Source organism: Hemiscyllium ocellatum, chromosome 24, assembly GCF_020745735.1.
Source record: "Hemiscyllium ocellatum isolate sHemOce1 chromosome 24, sHemOce1.pat.X.cur, whole genome shotgun sequence".
Taxonomy (NCBI): Eukaryota; Metazoa; Chordata; class Chondrichthyes; order Orectolobiformes; family Hemiscylliidae; genus Hemiscyllium; species Hemiscyllium ocellatum.
In genome coordinates, this window is record NC_083424.1 from 4,984,610 (window position 1) to 5,006,073 (window position 21,464).

The 21,464-nt window shown below is 45.1% G+C and overlaps 1 protein-coding gene across 1 annotated transcript in view; it reads left to right on the forward strand.

The window, feature by feature from the left end:
* The first annotated feature begins 989 nt into the window (after positions 1–989).
* galnt9 (polypeptide N-acetylgalactosaminyltransferase 9) overlaps positions 990–21,464 on the forward strand; it is a 282,752-nt gene continuing 262,277 nt past the window's right edge. The window contains exon 1 of the mRNA XM_060843904.1: positions 990–1,221. Coding sequence (XP_060699887.1) covers positions 990–1,221 — 232 coding nt within the window. The remainder of the gene's footprint in view (positions 1,222–21,464) is intronic.

A 21,464-nucleotide genomic window follows, 5' to 3' on the forward strand; every position in this document is an offset into this window, starting at 1 on the left:
CCCAACTCATCCATGTTGGCCCTACCTTTGGACTGGGGAGCCCGAGTTCAGGTCCCACCCGCTCCAACGGTGTCGGACTGGGATAGACAAGGACAGGAGTCACACAACACCAGGTTATAGTCCAACAGGTTTATTTAAAATCACAAGCTTTTGGAGCGCTGGCCCTTAACCTATCACCTGAGGACGGAGCAGCGCTCTGAAAGCTTGTGATTTCAAATAAACCTTTTGGACTATAACCTGGTGCTGTGTGCCTTCTGGCATTGCTCCAGAAGTGTCTAATAACATCTCTCTGATTAGAAAAAATATGTTAATTCTTTCAAAATAAATTAAAATAAATCAGTCAAGCCCTGGTACAGATGTCGAGGTGTGTAATGACATCTCTCTGCATCCATTGATTAGAACAATAGGTGAAATAATAAATAAATAAATAAATAACTCGAGCCCTTGTAGAGATGTGGCAGGGTTTCTGTGCATTTATGAGTTTGCAATGCCACCTTGCAACCTGCTCTGTGTGAATGGCAGGAAGATTTATTTTTCAGCTTTGGGATGTTGTCGCTTTAAGAGCAGAGTGAATGTGATGATTTTACGTCACCGTAATCCTCGCTAGCTTTGCGTGTTTCTCTCCCTTTCCCTGTGTGTGTGTGTGTGTGGAGCAGGGTCTCAGTTCAATGGAAAGCGGGCACAGTGTGTCTGTCGGCTCACAGTGAAGGATAACGCAGTCCCCAGCTAGAACCAGCCTCCCTCATCATCAGCAGCAAAAACCCAGCCACAATGAGACCGAAATCAAAACTGTGATCACCGACAGCAGAAAGGCTGCTTTGGGACAATTCTGCAGCAATTGCTGTGAATACTTTTAACTCTTTGCTCTTTGCCTCGCTGCTGGGCACTCTGCATCCTCTCCCTCTCTCTCTCTCTCTGATGTGAACCATCCCTCAAAGTGTTGCATTGCACTAGCCAGATGTGCTCTCACCTGCAGCCTCTGCACTTACATGGCTCCTGCACGAAGGATCAAAACTTTGCTCACCGTCAACATTTTGTTTTTCCTGGGCATTGTGCTGTTTTCGGTCTACTGCCGGATTTCCGAGCGTTCCGAGGAACTGGTTCAGGTCTCAGATCGCCGGCTCCGGACCTGGGGTTCCTCCCAGCAACTACTGAAGGACCGGGATAATATCCTGCAGCGCCTGGACCATCTGGAAGATGTGGTGTACAGCCAGCTCAATGGTAAGTAAGAATGGTGTGATTATTTTCAGTGACTTGTGCTGTCAATTATCCAGCAGCTCAGAAGGACCTGAGCAAACTCCCAATAACTTTGCTCAGTGAGGGCACACAGCCCTCCCTCAGTAATTTCCCAACCCCATTGCATGTTGACCCAGGGCTGCAGATGCTTTCCAAGTGGGCTGTTAGAGATGTTCTAACACACTTCTAGCACAAATGTGGGATTGTCAACTTCAGATCCCCTGACTCAGAGGTAGGGACAATACACTATCAGAATGACCCCTTGGGTAGCATTTATTACTATCCCTTCTTGAACCATCACTGTTCCAAACTCAAAACTGGGTTTGAAATGAGCAGGCAGGAATTTGCATTTCTGAGACAGGGTCATCGACCCGAAATGTTTAACTTGGATTTCTCTCTGCAGATGCTGTCAGACCTGCTGAGTTTTTCCAGTAATTTATGTTTCTGTTTCTGATTCACAGCATCCACAGTTCTTTTGGTTTTTACTGAGGAACGTGCATTGCTTTAGCGCCTCTCACGACACTCCAGCTAGCATGGCATCCAATGGTGTGCTCTCAGCAGTCATTGGTGGGCGCCAGCTATGCACAGCAAGATCCCACAAAAAAAACAAGCGGATAGGGACCAGATCATTCAGGATTTTGGCTTCCTAAGTGATGATGTTGAGAGACAAATGTCTCTCCAGCTGTTGCCAGATTTTGCTTTTGAGGTTTCACCATCTATGCCCAGCTGGGATCCCGAGTTTACCATCTCGTCTGGCAGTGAGCTCACACAGAACAGTATTGGTCTGTATTTGCCATTCCCACATCGCTGCATTGGGATTTGAACACACCATCTGATCATCCCCGGTGTGAGAATGCGTTAAACCCCTCCATGAGCCTCACATGAGGCATGGAGCTGGGTGTAAGAGGGAGTTGAGGCAATTTTTCTCAGTCCGGGGATTTTAATCCCTGTCTCTCTCAATGGTTGTGGTGTATGGGTTACTATGGAAACAGCAGTATATTACCAAAGCAGGCAAAGACTTTGAACTTTTTTGAGAACACAGGACTTAGCTTTGGCCAGTTGGGCATTTAAAATGCTCCTCAATTTTGGAACCTGTTCCCCGGATTTACTTGTTTTATTTTTGCATCCTATCCTCACACACCTGTAAACTTTGAGATGGATATTCCATGTTTGAAAGCTGCGCTGTGTGATTCTTACCGCAGTTTAATGTCAGAATCTCAACTGAACTCGTGTGATCTGTATTGTATCAGAGCATTGGACCTTATGTTTCTTAATGACTGGCAGTTACCTCTTGGAAGTATTCAATAACAAGCAGATTGGGTTTAGGTGATCATACAATCCCAAACTCCCTCCCCCAAACAAAGCCCTGTACTCCCTGTGCACACTGGCCTACCGTGGCTGCCAGGCTGATAGTGTCTTGATTTTAAACTTGGGTTTTATCCTTCCACAGTCTCATCCCTCCCTATCATTGTAAACTCCTCCAGTGACAAACATCTGAGAACTTTGCCCCTACAAATCTGACCTCTTACACATCCCTGATTTTAATCATTCCAACATTGGTAGCCATGCCTTTCATTGCCTGGACCCGAATGTTGGGAATTACCTTCTGACATCTCTCCAGTCCCCTCGCTCTCTTTCTTTCTCTGCCTCTCTGTCACACACTCTCCCCCTCCCTCTGTCTCCCTATCTGTCTTTGTCTCTCTCTCTCTCTGCATTTTTCTCTCTCTCCCCCTCTTTCTTTCTCTCTCCCTATCTCTCTCTGCATATTTCTGTCCCCCTCTCTCCCCGATCTGTCTCTCTCGAACCCTTTCTCTCTCTGTCTTTCTCTCCCTCTGTTTCTCTCTGTGTGTTTTTTCTCTCTCTCGCTCCCCCCTCCTTCTCACTTTTCCCCCCGACCCTGTCTCTCTCTTTCCCCCCCCATCTCTCTCTTTGTCTCTCTCTCTCTCTCTCTCCCCTCCTTTAAGGTACTCCTTAAAACCTAGCTTCTGGACCAAGTATTTGGTTGCCATCATGAATACCTTCTTGTGGGTTTTAATGTTAAACTTCGTTGGGCAGTGTCTCCTGTGCAGTGTTGTATTAGAGTAAAGGTATTATACTGCTACAAGTTGTTGTTGTAGCGTACACCGACTTGCAAAATACAATGACTTAACTCCAACCTATGAGTCAGAAGGTTGTAGGGCAAAACCCTGTTGTTGAAATAAACCCATAATCTGAAAATAAAAACCAAAAGAACTGTGGATGCTGTAAATCAGAAATAAAACCAGAAGTTGCTGGAAAAGCTCAGCAGGTCTGGCAGCATCTGTGGAGTGAAAACAGTGTTAATGTTTCAGGTCCACTGCAATTTCTGCATTCTATGCCCATAATCTGTAGTCTGTCAATTCCTCTGTGGTACGGAGGGAATGCAGCCCTGTCAGTGCTGCTGTGCACAGTTTTGCAGGTTTGTGTGGATGCTGTGTTGCATTATTGTGCATTCATGCTAGCCCACAACTGTCACTCAACAAACCTCACCGATTAACAGATCTGCCTCATTGTTCAGCTCGTTGGTACTGATGACATCCTGCCGTGCCTGCCAATATGAATCGTCAATCGTTGAAATAAGCCACTGCTTGCCTGTGTTCCACAACATCTCTTGGTGATGGTCTGTTAGACCTCTGTTAGAATATTTCCTATTTAACAGTGAAATTACAATGGGAAGTACAGTACAGAACTGTTCATGAAATGGTTTTGACATGCTTTCTCCTGTTTGGAAGTTCTACAAAGTAATTAAAGCAAAAAAAAAATTGGATTATGAGCAGGATAAGCAGAAATATTGGTGTTTGAGTCCACTTTTCTACGGACTTACATTGGGCAGTGAGCTAATACAGTACCTAGTCCCCATCCTAGTGCAATTCATCTGAACACAAAGATATGATGTTGTAGAGAATGAGAATTGGGACATGGGATAAAAATAAGAACGCTCCTTATGCAGGATGAAGCCATGCATTTTTAATGATTTTCACTCCAGCATACCCGTTTCTCTCCCCCCCTGAAGTTCACATTTACCTCGTTAATGTTTCCTGAAAGTTTTGATTTTCCCTCACCTCAGCTCCTTTCATCACCCCCAGTTGATTATTTGTTTACACTAAAGTTAACATTTTCAGGTAAATCATTTTGCCAGGGATGTTGCTGTTGTTTCAGGATCCTTCCATTTTTCTGATAAATGGAGGAGAAACCTTTCGTTTTGAAGGTCCGGGGGGGACAATAAAGGCCTGTAATGTGCATTTCCATAAAGGGTGGATTCAATTAAAGGTGATAGTGAGGGGTGGGTTCTGTGCTTTGCCCTCCCGTTAATTTGAGTAAAATGAAACACATCGAAGACAGAATGACCCAGAATGTACATCGCGGAGAATTAACAGCCGAGAAAGGCTCTGGCATTTCTACTGCCCCTCCCCCTCCTGTTCTTGTCACTCTCTCAACATATCCCATTATTTTCTCATCCCCTGTCAATGCATCTTCCCTTTAAATGCATCTTATTAGAAGTAGTGTCAGAGATCTAATTATCACTCTACAACAATCCAGTTGTGAACTTTGTAATCATGCTTGCATATTCACAATTTTTAAAATAAATAGTGCTGCTTATTTATCAGGAATTGCATTCACCCTTATCCCAAAGTACTGCAAAATATTCAAAATAATTCAAATGCAACATGAACTGGACAATATCCTGGCTTTGGGCAGATAACATTCGCATCACATAAATGCCAGGCAATGACCATCTCCAATAAGAGAAATCTAAACCCTGCTCCTTGATATGCATCAGCATTACCATCACTGAATCCCCCACTATCAACATGCTGAGGGTTACCATTGACCAGAAACTCAACATTGGTGGTGGTAAGAGCAGGTCAGAGGCTAGGATTACTGCAGTAAGAAACTCACCTCTTGACATCTCAAAACCATCCACAAGGCACAAGTCAGGAGGGTGATGGAATACTCCTCACTTGCATGGATGGGAGCAGCTCCAACACTCGAGAACCCCAACACCATCCAAGACAAAGCAGCCTGCTCAATTGGTACCACACCCACAAGCATCCATTCCCTCCACCACCAACACTCAGTAGCAGAGGTGTGTACCATCTACAAGATATTCTGCAGAAATTCACCAAAGATCCTCAGACAGCACCTTCCAAACCCACGACCGCTTCCATCTACAAGGAGAAAGGAAGCAGATGTATGAGAACACCACCCCTTGCAAGTTCCCCTCTAAGCCACTCCCCATCCTGACTTGGAAATATATCGCCGTTCCTTCATTGTCACTGGGTCAGAATCCTGGAATTCCCTCCCTCAGGGCATTGTGGGTCTATCTACAGCACATGGACTGCAAAGGTTCAAGAAGACAGCTCACCCCCACTTTCTCAAGGGGCAACTAGGGATGGGCAGTAAATACTGGGCCCAGCCAGTGACATTCACATCCCATGAGTGAATAAAAAAGCTCAGGCACAATGCTGATGCCAGGACTCTGTAGAATAACAATTGGCTCTTTATTAGGGATGTTGGTGATTTACTGCTGATGTGACTGGACCAAAGGACAGAGACCCAGGCTAATGCTCTAGGTTCTGGGGTTCAAAGCCCACCACAGCAGCTGGAGGGGAATTTAAATTCAGTGGATTATGATCAGAAATTGGAACCAGCCTCAGTAATAGTGACCAGGAAGCTATTGTTGCTTATTGTAAAAGCCCATCCTGTTCACTAATGCCCTTTAGTGAAAGAACTCTTCCATTTTCACGTGATCTGGCCTCTATGTGGATCCAGATCCACAGCCCTTTGAAATGGCCCAGGAAATCCCTTAGTTCAGGGGCAATTAGGGATGGGCAATAAAGTGCTGCCCTTGCCAGCAATGCCCATATCCCATGAAGGGACAAAGAGGAATAAAAAAAATGTGGTTACTGAGTTGGAGGGATATGATATCAGAGGTACATGCTGTCATCTCATTAACGGAACCAATATTGCAACAAGCACTTTTCTACGTTATTAGCAGATCTCCTGTGGCATTGCTCACCATTCGACAGATGATCCTGATTTTCCTAAAGACTAGAGTTGATTGTACAACATAAAATATACCACTTTACTCAATATTTGCCTTTAACTAGAACTGTTTCACTAAGGCTGCAGAGTCTAATTGTTGCGAATTAAATATTGTGAGGTTAATTAGAATGCAGTGCTGCTGATGAGGGAAATTTATAGGTGGGTGGTTACTTATAAATTTCATTGTTCCAGCTTAGAAGGTATACGTATGAGGGAGCTGTCTTTCTTCTTCTGTACGGTATTTGTGCTGTGCAATGAGTCACCTTAATCATTGATCAATGATAAAAAAATAAAGTAAGGTCTCCTGTCATCAAATCAGTATTTGGAATTGATGTACTCAGAGCTAATGTTTAATATATTTTATTATATTTTAACCAAAGTGAACAATGTAGCAAATTTGGGGTCTAGAATTTGTCCTATTTGCAAATGGATATAATCAGTCAGGTTTTTTAAGTGGAGAATGAATAACTGGCAATGGTTAGATTCTTTCTTGTTGGAGATGTCATTGCCTCGCATATGTGATGAGTGTGTCACTTACCACTTATCAATCCAAACCTAGATATTGTCAAGAGCTTGCTGCATTGGTGCACAGATACTTCAGCACCTGAGGAGTTGTGAATAGTGCTGAACATTGTGCAATATCCGTCTTTCTTTCCATCAGGTATAACTCCAACCAGCAGAGAGTTTGTCCCTGATACCCATTGCTCGGGCTCCTTAATGCCACACTCGGTCGATTGCAGCCTTGATGTTAAGGGCTGTCTCTCTCCCCTCCCCTCTGGAATTCAGCTCTTTTGTCCATGTTTGACCCAAGGCTGTAATGAGGTCAGGAGCTGAGTGACCCCGGGGGGATCCCAAACTGGGTGCCACTGAGCAGGTTATTGCTGAGCAGGTGCTGCTTGGTAGCCCTGTCACTGACCCCTTCCATCACTTTACTGATGATGGGGAGTAGACTGATGGGGTGGTAATTGGCCAGGTTGGATTTGTCCTGCTTTTTATGTACAGGACATACCTGGGCAGTTTTCCACATTGTTGGGTAGATCTCAGTGTTGTAAGTGTACTGGAACAGCTTGGCTAGGGGGGGTGGCAAGTTCTGGAACACAAGTCTTCAAGACAATTGGTAGGATGTTTTCCTTTTGAAAGTTACTACTGAACAGTCTTTTATCATTCTTTCAGGCATCGACAATCAGAACAAGGCTCATTGTGTTTAAACAAGTCTCCTCGTCCCCACCCTGTGATTTTTGCAGTTGCCATTTGAGATCTATATCCTTTACTTGCCCCCCCTTCCCACCAGTGGAAATAGGGTTCCCCTAGTTATCTTAATAACTATCCCAAGAAAACATTGAACCCTTCCACTGAATCTCCACTTCAATGTCCTCACTGTAAGTTCTTGATTTCCACGGGGATCAAAGGTTACAGGGAGAAAGTGCGAAAATGGGATTGAAAAACCTATCAGCCATGGTTGAATGGCAGAGCAGACCTGATGGGCCAAATGGCCTGATTTCTGCTCCTATGTTTGATGGTCTTATGGAGACTAACTGTGTTCCTCCAGTCTCTCGTTGTAGCTGACATCTCTCAGTTATCTTGTATTGCCCTTTCACATCCTCTGGCTCTGTTGCTATATTGTACTGCTGCTTGCTGCTCATTCAAACCAATGCAAAATACTTAAATGTCTGTTCCAGTCCCTCAATTATCAACTTCCTTCTACAGCACCGAGTGGTTCCATGTCTTTAACTAACCTTTCACTCTCATCACGATTTCTATTGCTACTCACGGGCAGCTTCTTTCATTCTCTGCCTCAGTGTTCCTAATCTCTTTTCTCTTCTGAGCTGCTGTATAATTCCCATGGTATTTTTTTCTATTGTACTTACTACATTTTTTTCCTTTTAATCTGAAATTTTCTCCTAACCTCTCAATCATTGCATTTTTATAAGCCATTTACTTGACGTCAGAAGTCTTTTGGCCCAGTCCTTATCCATAACATGTTTAAATGTCTCTCCCTGTTGCTCTTGTATTAATTGGTCATTTTTTTTGTATTAAGTGAATGGATAAAGATGTGGCAGATGGAATATAATGTGGGAAAATGTCAGGTTGTGCACTTTGGCAGGAAGAATGGAGAAGCTGAATATTAGTTAAATGTGTTCAGGCTACAGAAAGTGACTGAACAGAGGGATTTGAGAATCCTTCTGCATGATTTACAAATAGCTAGCCTCCAAGTTCAGCGGCTAAGAGGGAAGGCAAATCAAATACTGGCCTTTATTTCAGAGGGAATAGAGTATAGAAGTAGGGAGGTCCTGCAGGAAAGATAAGTCATACCAAAGCTGGAATACTGTGAATAATTTTAGTCCCAGTTTCTAAGGAAATTGGACTAGCATTGGAAGCAGTTCACTCAGCTAATACTGGGTATGAAGGGACTGTCTACTAGGAGAGGATGGATAGGTTGTGTCTGCATTCACTGCAGTTGAGAAAAATGACAGGTGTCTTCATTGTAGTATACAGGTTTTTTAGGAGACCTGACAGGGTAGATACAAAAAAGTTGTTACCCTTTTTAGGAGAGTCTAACTCCAGAAGACATAATCTCAGAATAAGGAGTCACCCACCGCCCCCCCCCCCCACCCCCACCCCATCAGCTCAGAGATGAGGTGGAGTGAGAAAGGGTCTGAATCTGTGGACTTGTTTAATGCAGAAGGCTGTTGAGCGTGAGGCTGTTAAGTATATTCACGGCTGGGATGGCTAGATTTTTAATCAGTAAGGGAATCGAGGGTTGTGGGGAAAAGGCTAGAAAGTGGAGGTGAGGATTGTCAGAGATCATTGAATGGCCCACTTTGGTTCCCACGTTTTAGGGTCTTCTATAATCAATTCAGCTAGATTTAAATTCTTGTAACCACACTGATATTGGCTAACTTTCTACTCTGATTGTACACCTTCAGTCTTTTATTTGGTCTCCTATATTAATTACTTGGCGTTCACTGTTCACTTCACTCTCTGCAAGTTTCTATGCTGTGTGACCCTGTGACTCTATAAGAAGCTCATTGATAGCTGCCTCGACACAATTGAAACTGATCCACGGAGCACTGGCTTTCATCCAAAGGATTCTGAAAGATAGAATGAAGGTGAGAGTTCTGATTCGGCTCCTTGGAGTAGACCTTGTGCTCTGTCCTGGGCACCATGCTCAGGGAAGTGTGTACTGACCTTGAGGAGAACACTATGGAGATTCACCAGAATTCTGCCAGGGCTTAAAGGGTTAAATTCAGAGGTTTTATCACACAAATAAGTTTGCATTCCCTTGAACATGAGGATTAAGGGGTGACTGATCGAAAGTGATTCAGATGAATGTTGCGTGTGAATGTAGAAACTGTTTGCCCGTGATGGGGTACCTGGGCCACTGATGAGGAACAGAAAGGTATCCTTCATGGTCTAGTACTTTCCGCTGGCTGTGATTAGTCACATGATAGCTGGATGGTTCAAATGCATAAAAGCAATGACTGCAGATGCTGGAAACCAGATTCTGGATTAGTGGTACTGGAAGAGCACAGCAGTTCAGGAAGCAATTGAGGAGCAGGAAAATCTCCTCGGATGCTGCCTGAACTACTGTGCTCTTCCAGCGCCACTAATCCAGAAGGATGGTTCAAATGGCTCTGCAATGATATCACTGCCATCAGAGCAATGCCTCAGGCAAGTTTTGGTGCCAGAATATGCCTCCTTTGTACACTTCAGGTGAGCACACACTGAGTGTACACTGATGCCCCTCTGATAATAGGATGCTGGTGGAACTTAGATCAGGGATGGGCACTCACTGCAAATAGTCGGGAGTGTGGCGCTGGAAAAGTGCAGCAGGTCAGGCAGCAGGAGAATCGATGTGATTCCTGATGAGGAACTTTTGCCCGAAACATCGACTCTCCTGCTTCTCAGATGCTGCCTGACCTGCTGTGCTTTTCCAGCACCACACTCCCGACTCTGATTTCCAGCATCTGCACTCCTCACTTTCTCCTCCTCACTGCAAATAGCTAAGCTGATCAACTGGGATCTACTCATCTAAACTTGCACATGCCCTGGGACCTCTGCATGAGTAAGAACTATGAGCAATTTATTAATGCACAATGAAAACCCACTTTGACCAAGCAGCTGAGAATGTCCAAGGTTAGGCTGACAATTGAGCACTGCTCTATCAATCTCGTGTATCTGCTGACCCAATGGGAACAGTTTTGCATCAATATATAAATGAAATAATAAATGTCTGGCACAATATTGGAATGCCATAACTCAATCAAGCTGCACTGACTACAGCCTGGACTGACAGGAAGAAGCATCAGCATCTCCACAGTAACAGAACCTTCAGAACAAATTGCTGACAAATTTCTCTTTGTTCTGTGGCTTATTCTGAATGGGCCATCCTGGGTTTTGAGGTGGAGGATAATTTTGGAGCGAAGGAGAGGTCCAGCAGGAATAGGGAGCAGCTGGAAGTAGCTTACAAACAGACAATGGCTCAAAAGTCCCAGGGGAATCCTTCCCTGAGCTTCCCTTCAGCTCCCACAGGGCATATACTCATTTCTGAAACTAACCACCTTGGAGTCAATATTGGTTACGTTGGCCGTCAGCACTCAATGGATCACACACTCCCCTCTGGAATTGGAGTGTGGTGTGTTCAAATCTCACTCCAGTCTGCCATGTCCGAGGCCAGAGCTGACTTTCCTTTCAGTTCAAACATTCCCATCTGCCTTCTCAGGTGGGAATTAAAGATACCAGGACACAATCTCAGAGTGGAATGGGGGTGGGTGGGGTTGGGGGAGGAGGGGCGATGGGTGCGCTTTCCCCCAGTGTCCTGACCAATATCCATCTCTCAATCTGCAAAATACATTCCTTGCTGTGCACACAACAGTTTCAAAAACTGCAGAAGGTACAAAACCTGTGAACATTGTGAACCACGAGGAGGATTGTGTGTAATGTCAGAATGTCGACAGATTGATGGACAACTTTCGGATGCAGAAAGTGAGAAGTGATTTATTTTGGAAGGATGCAAAGACACAACAAAAACAGGAGGGTGGGTTGTGAAAGAGTGTGCAGGAGCAGGAGGATTGGGTGAATAAACTGGTAAAAGTTGCAGATTGAGACAGTTCTGGTCACCTTGCCATAGGAAGGATATCATTAAATCGGAAAGGATTTACCAGGATGTTACCGGGATTAGAGGGTTTAAGCTATAAGGAGAGGCTGGTGAGGCTGGGAGTTTTTCTCTGCAGCACAGGAAGTTGAGGGGGTGGCGGTGGGGGTGCATTTTGAGATCTATAACATCATGAGGGAACATAGATAAAGTGGATAGCCAAGGTCTTTTCTCTAGGATTGGGGAATTCAAAACTAGAGGGTATAGGTTTAAGGTGAGAGGCGAAAGATTTAAAAGGGGCAACATTTTGATGCAGAGGGTGGTGCATATATGGATTGAACTGTGAGAGGAAGGGTAAAGACTGGTACAGTTACAACATTGAAAAGGTAATTGGACAGGTACATGAATAGGAAAGGTTTAGAGGGATATGGGCCAACTGCAGGCAAATGGGACTAATTTAGTTTGGGAAACCTGTTCAGAATGGATGATTTGGACCGAAAGGTCTGTTTCCATGCTGTATGACTCTAACACTCTTCACCATAACCAAGGCATTATTAATAGAGGTATAGAGTACAAAAGCCAGGAGGTCATTGTAAACTTGTGTTCAGCCTCAATGTGAGCATTGTGTCCTGTTCTGTTAGAGACAGTGCAGAGGATGGACAAGAATTGACAGGGAGGAGGATTTTCAGTGTTGTGGAAAGATTGGGGAAAATTTGCATCGGTTTCCTGTGGCCAGAAAAGGCTTAGAGGAGATTTGATAGAGGTGTTCAAAATAGTGAGAAAGGGGTGCTCAGACTTAAGGTAATTAGCAAAATGCAGAGATGAAAATCCTTTCTCACGCAGTTAGGATCTGGAACAGACTGCCTGACAGTGGACATAGAACATAGAACATTACAGTGTAATACAGGCCCTTTGGCCCTTGATGTTGGGCTGACCTGGGAAATTAATCTGATGCCCATCTAACACACACTGTTCCATTATTATCCATTTGTATGTCCAATGCCCATTTAAATGCTCTTAACGTTGATGATTTTACTGCTATTGCAGGCAGACTGTTCCACACCCCTACTACTCCCTGAGTAAAGAAACTACCCCTAATATCTGTCCTAAATCTATCACCCCTCAATTTAAAGCTATGTCCCCTTGTGTTAGCCTTTGCCATCCAAGGAATAAAAGGCTCTCACTGTCCACCCTATCTAACCCTCTGATTATCTTATACTTTTTTTTAAACAGGCCATTCAACCCAACAAGTCCAGAACAACCCACCTTATATTTACCCCTGACTAATGCATCTAACAGTATTGGCAATTTTGATATGACCAATATCACCTAACCTGCACATCTTTTAGGTTGTGGGAGGAAACGCACACAGACACAAGGCAAACTTGCAAACTCCCCACACAGACAGTCGCCCGAGGCTGGAATCAAACCCGGGTCCCTGGTGCTGTGAGGCAGTAGTGCTAACCACTGAGCCATCATGTTGCTGCAGTGTGGTTGAGGTAGGATTAACTGAGACTTAGAAAGGGAATTGGATCGTCATCTGAAAAGGAACTATTTGAAGGTCAGTGGGGAAATGACAGAGAACTGGTATAAATTGCTCCTTCAGAGGGCTACTATAAAAACGATGGGCAGAATGGCTTCCTCTGCACTCTGGTCATTCTCTAAATGTATACTTTTTTTTGATCTGCTATGATATGTTGGAGCTTTCTGTGATCAGTTTGGCTGCAGGTACTTGACAGAATAACTCGGATTGCACTGTGTTCCGGTAATTTCACCATGTGTTTTCCATGGTTTTTCCCATTAGATATACACACAGGTAACTCTCAGCCTCGTTTAACATTTTTGGAAGATAGATTTCCAGTCACAATTATGAGTAACTGGATTAGAGTGGTGCTGGAAAAGCACAGCAGCTCAGGCAGCATTCGAGGAGCAGGAAAATTGACGTTTCGGGCAAAAGCCCTTCAACAGAACAAGTAACGTCAATCCCACACATCCTCAATCTTTTGACTTCCTCCCCAACCATCTCCCCTCCCCCACCCCACCTCCCTGACCCCCACCAGCTCATTCCGTGGCTAAATTGGCAAAGAGTAGCTGTGGGTATTTTAAACAATGAGAGAAAGAGCTAAACTTGCATTTCATTAGTGCCTCAGGACATCACAAAATGTTTTACAGCCAACAAAGGAATCTCAAAGTGAAATCGCTGTTCAAGAAAGGGAAATGGCATCTGTTATATCATGCAGAAAGGTCTAATTTTTTCCTTCAGCATTTGCATTTTAAACCACTGGCATATGGTTGCGTGTTTATTTTTGTAAAGGGGTCGAGAATTTAATGGGGTCAGTCTTTCTGGAATCTTAATTTACAACGAGTATGTGGCAGGGAGAGCAGGTGACTGCAAATCCCCCAGAGTGTTAATAGAAAGTTTGTCTAAATCGTAGGAGTTTATAAGCAGAAAGAAAACTTTAAACCATAAGATATACATGCAGAAATTGGCCATTCACTCAAGCAAACCTGCTCCACCGTTCAATGAGATGATGGCCAATCTGATAATCCTTTGTTCTTGGGGTGGCTCAGTGGTTAGCACAGCTGCCTCACAGCGCCAGGGATTTGGGTTCAGTTCCAGCCTCTAGTGACTGTCTGTGTGGAGTTTGCACATTCTCCCTGTGTCTGTGTGGGTTCCCTTCCACAGTCCAAAGATGTGCAGGTTAGGGTGAATTGGCCATGCAACATTGCCTGTAGTTTTCAAGGATGTGCATTAGTCAGGAGTAAATATAGGGGAATGGGTCTGGGTGGGTCACTGTTTGGAAGGTCAGTGTGGACTTGTTGGGCCGAAGGGTCTGTTTCCACACTCTCGGGATACCACAATTTTTCTGCCTTTCCCCATAACCCTTAATTCCCTCACTGATTAAAAAATTGTTTACGTCAGCCTTGAATAATCACATTAGGCATTGGATCTAGAATGAGAACTCTTTCAAAAAAAACATAATTTGAAAGCTTTTGGGTTTGAAGAAGAATTTACTGAGCTCAGAAACAAATATAATCTCTCCTGAAAAAGGAAATTGTTTACAACAGTACAAGTTATCTCAGTAAAAGAGTTTATGATTGTTAGAGTTCTGCAGATGATCAAAAGATTGAGAAAGTCGAAGCTTTCACTTGTTTAAAGGATTCACATAGAAGTCTACACAGCTCCCAGGACAGGAACTGAGTCAGAAGTCAGGTGACACCAGGTTATAGTACAACAGGTTTATTTGAAATCACAAGCTTTTGGAGTGCTGCCCCTTCATCAGGTAAATCTCTTCAAATAAATCTGTTGGACCATAACCTGGTGTTATCTGACTTCAAACCTTGTTCAGCCCATTCCAACACGGGCACCTCCACGTAACAGGACTTTGGTCAGGAAAGGAAACTTTCTCTGGATTTTGAGTAGCTGTAAAGATATTAGATTAGACTAGACTTACAGTGTGGAAACAGGCCTTTCGGCCCAACAAGTCCACACCGACCCGCTGAAGCGCAACCCACCCATACCCCTAACCTAACACTACGGGCAATTTAGCATGGCCAATTCACCTGACCCGCACATCTTTGGACTGTGGGAGGAAACCGGAGCACCCGGAGGAAACCCACGCAGACACGGGGAGAACGTGCAAACTCCACACAGTCAGTCGCCTGAGTCGGGAATTGAACCCGGGTCTCAGGCGCTGTGAGGCAGCAGTGCTAACCAGCTTTCCTTTGAAATATTTCAAATCGTTATATTTAGATAGCTTAGTTTGTTATTATTCCATTTTTATTTGTTTTGTGTAACAAATTTCTGCTTTTTTGCTCAGCCAAAAATAAATCTGAAACCTGGTGCATTGATGTATCAGTGAAAGAATGCCGTGTTTCACACAAGAAAGAGTCAGATTTAATTCCGGGATCTGTCTGGCCTGGTATTATTGTCAGCTGGGATTACTGCAATGTGCACAGCAATATCCCACAAACATAAATGTAACCACGATCAGACATTACCAATCAATAGTGCTGTAGATGTTGGCCTGTAAACCGATCTTTGAAGCCTCAGAAACATGTCTGTAAACAGGATGCTGCCTGGGATGGAACATTTCAGCGATGGATAGAGCTTGGGTAAACTCTGGTTGTTTTCTCTGGAGCAGAGCAGGCTCCTGGGGGCAGGGGGAGCCTGATGAAAGCGTGCAGGTTTATGAGGGGCAATGTTAGGCAGCAATTGTCTCACTTGTTTGAAGGGTCAAGAACAAGGAGGCATGGTTTTCAAGTGACAGGCGGGAGGTTTAGAGGGGATTTGAGGAACAGCATTTTCACCCAGAGGGTGGTGGTGGTCTGGAATGCACTGCCTGGGAAGGAAGTTGACACCGTGGGCAGTACGGTGGCACAGTGGTTAGCACTGCTGCCTCACAGCACCAGAGACCCGGGTTCAATTCCCGCCTCAGGTGACTGACTGTGTGGAGTTTGCACGTTCTCCCCGTGTCTGTGTGGGGTTCCTCCGGGTGCTCCGGTTTCCTCCCACAGTCCAAAGATGTGCGGGTCAGGTGAATTGGCCATGCTAAATTGCCCGTAGTGTTAGGTAAGGGGTAAATGTAGGGGTATGGGTGGGTTGCGCTTCGGCGGGTCGGTGTGGACTTGTTGGGCCGAAGGGCCTGTTTCCACACTGTAAGTAATATAATCTTGTAAACTTTAAATAGTACTTGGATGAACAAGTGTTGTAACATTCGTGGGTATGGGTCCAGTGCAGGAAAGTGGGACTAGTGTTGGGAGCAGTGTACTTCTGGCAGCATGGACTTGATGGGCCGAAGGGCTTTTTCTATACTGTGCTGTTCTTGGGGTTGCTTTATTTGCTGAGTGTAAAAGGGAACTGCTGGCCTGACAGTGTAGATTGACATTCTAACGTCATCAGCATTTGATGCATTGAGTGGGTTTGCCTTCAACAGCTGCCTGCCTTCCCAGTCTGAAGTCTGGATGTGGCCTCTTCAATCCCCTCTGCGTGTGAGAGGATGCCAGTGAAGAAAGCATGCATTTGTGGTTTGAGAATTCAGGCTGACCTTAATGTGGGTACAGCATATGATGGCTGAAAATAGGGATTGGCTTATTAACCAGGTCAAAAAGGTAAAAAATGAGGTCTGCAGATGCTGGAGATCACAGCTGAAAATGTGTTGCTGGTTAAAGCACAGCAGGTCAGGCAGCATCCAAGGAACAGGAAATTCGACGTTTCGGGCACAAGCCCTTCATCAATCATTCCTGATGAAGGGCTTGTGCCCGAAACGTCGAATTTCCTGTTCCTTGGATGCTGCCTAACCTGCTGTGCTTTAACCAGCAATACATTTTCAGCTTATTAACCAGGTCAACCTATAGACCACAATTTATGGTAATTGTCAACAGGATGCATAGACAAAGAAGAAATAATGTGCTGGGCTATTGCAAAAGTCTGAGTGGGATTCTTTTGGGCTGATTGGCTAGCCTTTTGATAGAACTAGCACACACACAATGAGCTGAATGGCCTCAAACTGTAGCGAACCCTTCTTACCTCAAAAAAACTGCTTCAATTGATTTCTGCTGGAACCCTCATTCATTTTTGTTAATTGTATATTTGATTATTCCATTGGTCCCTGTCCCACTTCAGATCCTCCACAAAGCTGACACTGGGTCTCCAACATCTGAACAAGCACCAAATTCCATTGCACTCTCACCTCTCTGCTCTCACTGTCTCCCAGCCTTGCAATGAGTTAAACTTACAATTCTCATTCTGGTTTCTCATTCCCTCTCCTACCTCATCCTTTTCCCTTTCTTTGCTCCACAACACTTTGACATGTCTGCATTCCACAAATCCTGGCGTCTTCAGCCTTCCTGACTTTAGTTGTCACTATCAGTAGCTCCTACCTTCAGCCGATTCATTCTGGAAATATCTCCTCACCTCACTGAGCTTCTCCACCTCCTAACGTACTTCGTAAAACCCACTTGGCAGAATAAGGGAACTCTAGAGTGAGTAACTCCCCTCCTGACTCCCCAAAGCCTGTCTATATATACAAGACACAAGTCAGGAGGGTGATGGAATACTCCCCACTTGCCTGGATGGGGGCAGCTCCAACAACACTATTGAAGCTTGACACCATCCAGGACAAAGCAGTCGTTTGGTTGCTATCACATCCACAAACATCCGCTCCCTCCACCACCGACACTCAGGAACAGAAGTGTGTGCCATTTACAAGATGCACTGCAGAAATTCATCAAAGATTCCTCAGACAGCACCTTCCAAACCCATGACCGCATCCATCTAGAAGGACAAGGGCAGCAGATAAATGGGAACACCACCCCCTACAAATTCCCCTCACCATCCTGACTTGGAAATATATCGCTGTTCCTTCACTGTCACTGGGTCAAAGTCCTGGAATTCCCTCCCTCAGGGCATTGTGGGTCTATCTACAGCACATGGACTGCAGCGGTTCAAGAAGGCAGCTCACCCCCACCTTCTCAAGGGGCAACTAGGGATGGGCAATAAATTCTAGCCCAGCCAGCGATGCCCATGCCCCATTTAAAGAAAAAAAATTCCTAATGTAGCTCACTATGAAATGTTTCTGTGCAGCAGTGGTGTTTTATCACACTGTAGACGTTACTTCAATACAAATTGCTGTTGGAAGATTCTCTGAGGGCATACTTGAGATTGGGAGCTGCAATCATTTTTGTAATTCCAGACGTGGTTGAGGTGTCAACGGAGAAAAACGTTTTAACACAGAGCACGGGATTTTATTGTGGAATTAGTGGTCTCACCTGCGGGCTGAAAATCTGGAGGGATAGCAGTGCCCCCTGTGTTTGGGAGGTCCCACCCAGACAAAGGTCAATCAGGTAGCAGTGAGATCCTTGGCAGTGTCTTATGCTGGACCCAATCGGGTCTGGCAACTCCCACACTCAGCAATGTTACTGTGGAGACCCCACTATCAGCTGTGTTACCATGGAGACCACAGCAGAATAGCCACTGGAGACCCCACGTGGGCGAGTGCCCCAGGGTCCCAGGTATGCATTGTGGTGGGTGGGTTAAGGGGTGCGTCTGTGGGGTGGAGAGGGGCAGGAAGTGGGTCAGAATTAGAATCCCTGCATGTGGAAACAGGCCATTTGGCCCAACAAGCCCACACCGACCCTCTGAAGAGTAACCCACCCAGACCCATACCCCTACCCTATTCCTCTACATTTCCCTGGATTAATGCATGTAACCAACACATCCCTGAATGCTATGGGGCAATTTAGCACGGCCAATCCATCTAATAGGCACATCTTGAGATCGGTCGGGGTGGTGCTCTAATTTGGCTGGACATCCAGACTCCTAATCAGGTACTAAATATGAAATAATGCCAAAGAGGCCAGTTTCCCATCACCAGGTCACCCTTTATGTACATGTGTAGAGCACAGGACACTGACCCAGCTGCCTCAGAGCCAGCTCCGAGAGTGAGCAGACCATCTGACACACATCGTGTTTTCACACACTAACATTCTCACCAGAGTCCTAAGCTCCAAGTCATCATAAACCACAGTAGGCCTAGATAAGGGAGAGGCACCACTGGATTGGAGACTGGCAAATGTGATAACCTTATTTAAGAACAAATGTGAGCACAGTCGTAGGTTTAGATTTATTATGAAATAACTGAAAAGAGGACTCCTCTTTTTGTTTGTCAGCCAGGGCTCCCTGATTGGAGCAGATTACCAGTCCCAATCAGGGCAGAGGTGTCCACCTGGCTGCCTTTGTTAACAGTCACTACAGAGCGCTTTTGTAAAGATCCTCTCCATGCGCTAACCAGCTGCCCCTGCACATTGCCTGGCAACTGAAGTGAGGGTGAACTGGGTTAATCACTCTACCTGACCAAGGGCCAGTGCTCCAAAAGCTTGTGATTTCATAGTCATAGAGATGTACAGAGTGGAAGCAGACCCTTGGTCTAACCTGTCCATGCCGACCAGATATCCCAACCCAATCTAGTCCCACCTGCCAGCACCCGGCCCATATCCCTCCAAACCCTTCCTATTCATATACCCATCCAGATGCCTTTCAAATGTTGCAATTGTACCAGCCTCCACCACTTCCTCTGGCAGCTCATTCTATACACCACATCACCCTCTGTGTGAAAAAGTTGCCCCTTAGGTCCCTTTTATATCTTTCCCTCTCACCCTAAACCTATGCCCTCTAGTTCTGGACTCCCCCACCTCAAGGGAAAAGACTTTGTCTATTTATCCTATCCATGCCCCTCTTAATTTTATAAGGTCACCCCTCAGCTTCCGACGCTCCAGGGAAAACAGCCCCAGCTTATTCAACCTCTCCGTATAGCTCAAATCCTCCGACCCTGGCAACGTCCTTGTGAATCTTTTCTGATCAAATATATCTGTTGGACTATGACCTGGTGTTGAGTGACTTCTGACATTTTCCACCCCAATCCAACACCGGCTCCTCCACATCTTGGGTTCATCCAAAGGATTCTTTGGGAAGGTGACCAAACAGGTGAATGGGGGTGAACCGGTTGATGTGGTGTGTATGGATTTCAGCAAGGCGTTCGATAAGGTTCCCCACAGTAGGCTACAAAATGTGGAGGAATGGGATTGTGGGAGATGTAGCAGTTTGGATCAGTAATTGGCTTGCTGAAAGAAGTCAGAGGGTGGTGGTGGATGGGAAATGTTCATCCTGGAGTCCAGTTACCAGTGGTGTACCGCAAGGGTCGGTGTTGGGCCCACTGCTGTTCGTCATTTTTATAAACGACCTGGATGAGGGCTTGGAAGTGTGGGTTAGTAAATTTGCAGATGATACTAAGATCGGTGGAGTTGTGGTTAGTGACAAAGGATGTTGTGGGTTACAGAGAGACATAGATAAGCTGCAGAGCTGGACTGAGAGGTGGCAAATGGAGTTTAATGTGGACAAGTGTGAGGTGATTCACTTTGGTCGGAGTAACCGAATGCAAAGTACTGGGTTAATGGTAAGATTCTTGGTAGTGTAGATGAGCAGAGAGATCTCAGTGTCCATGTACACAGATCCTTGAAAGTTGCCACCCAGGTTGACAGGGTTGTTTTAGCTTTTATTAATAGAGGGATCGAGTTCTGGAACCATGAGGTTATGCTGCAGCTGTACAAAACTCTGATGTGGCTGCACTTGGAGTATTGTGTACAGTTCTGGTCACCGCATTATAAGGAGGATGTGGAAGCTTTGGAAAGGGTGCAGAAGAGATTTACTCGGATGTTGCCTGGTATGGAGGAAAGGTCTTACGAGGAAAGGCTGAGGGACTTGAGGCTGTTTTCGTTAGAGAGAAGAAGATTGAGAGGTGACTTAATAGAGACATAGAAGATAATCAGAGGGTTAGATAGGGTGGATAGGAAGAGCCTTTTTCCAAGTATGGTGATGGCGAGCACAAGGGGGCATAGCTTTAAATTGAGGGGTGATAGATATAGGACAGATGTCAGAGGTCGTTTCTTTACTCAGAGAGTAGTAAGGATAAGGAATGCTTTGCCTGCAACGGTAGTAGATTCGCCAACTTTAAGTACATTTAAGTCGTCATTGGACAGGCATATGGACGTACATGGAATAGTGTAGGTTAGATGGGCTTCAGATTGGTATGACAGGTCGGCACAACATCGAGGGCCGAAGGGCCTGTACTGTGCTGTAATGTGCTATGTTCTATGCTGAGGCCTATAATTCCTTGCAAATTGATCCTCCCATCCAGAAGTCAACTGAGGAGGAGTTGGGGTTTGACCCCACCAGATTAATTACTTAACCCCTGCTGTAAGAGCAGAGGACCCCATCCCTAATCCTCACTGCCCCAGAACGGTTCCTTGTACTGTCTTAAAGAAAAAAACACATACTTCTGTATCAGACAGTAATAGAGATCGAGCAGTACTCTCTCTCACAGTTGGGTACCAGAGTTCGGAGTGAATTGATTTTTTTTTAAAAGCTTTTTCTCCCACTTTGCAAGGATTACTGCACCCTGGTGATTCTCTGAAGGATTCTGCCCAGGTTCTCATTATCCAGCCAGTCATTCCCATCATGTGTTGCTATCCAGAGAGATCAGCTTTTCTGTCCATTTGTCTGTACATCGAT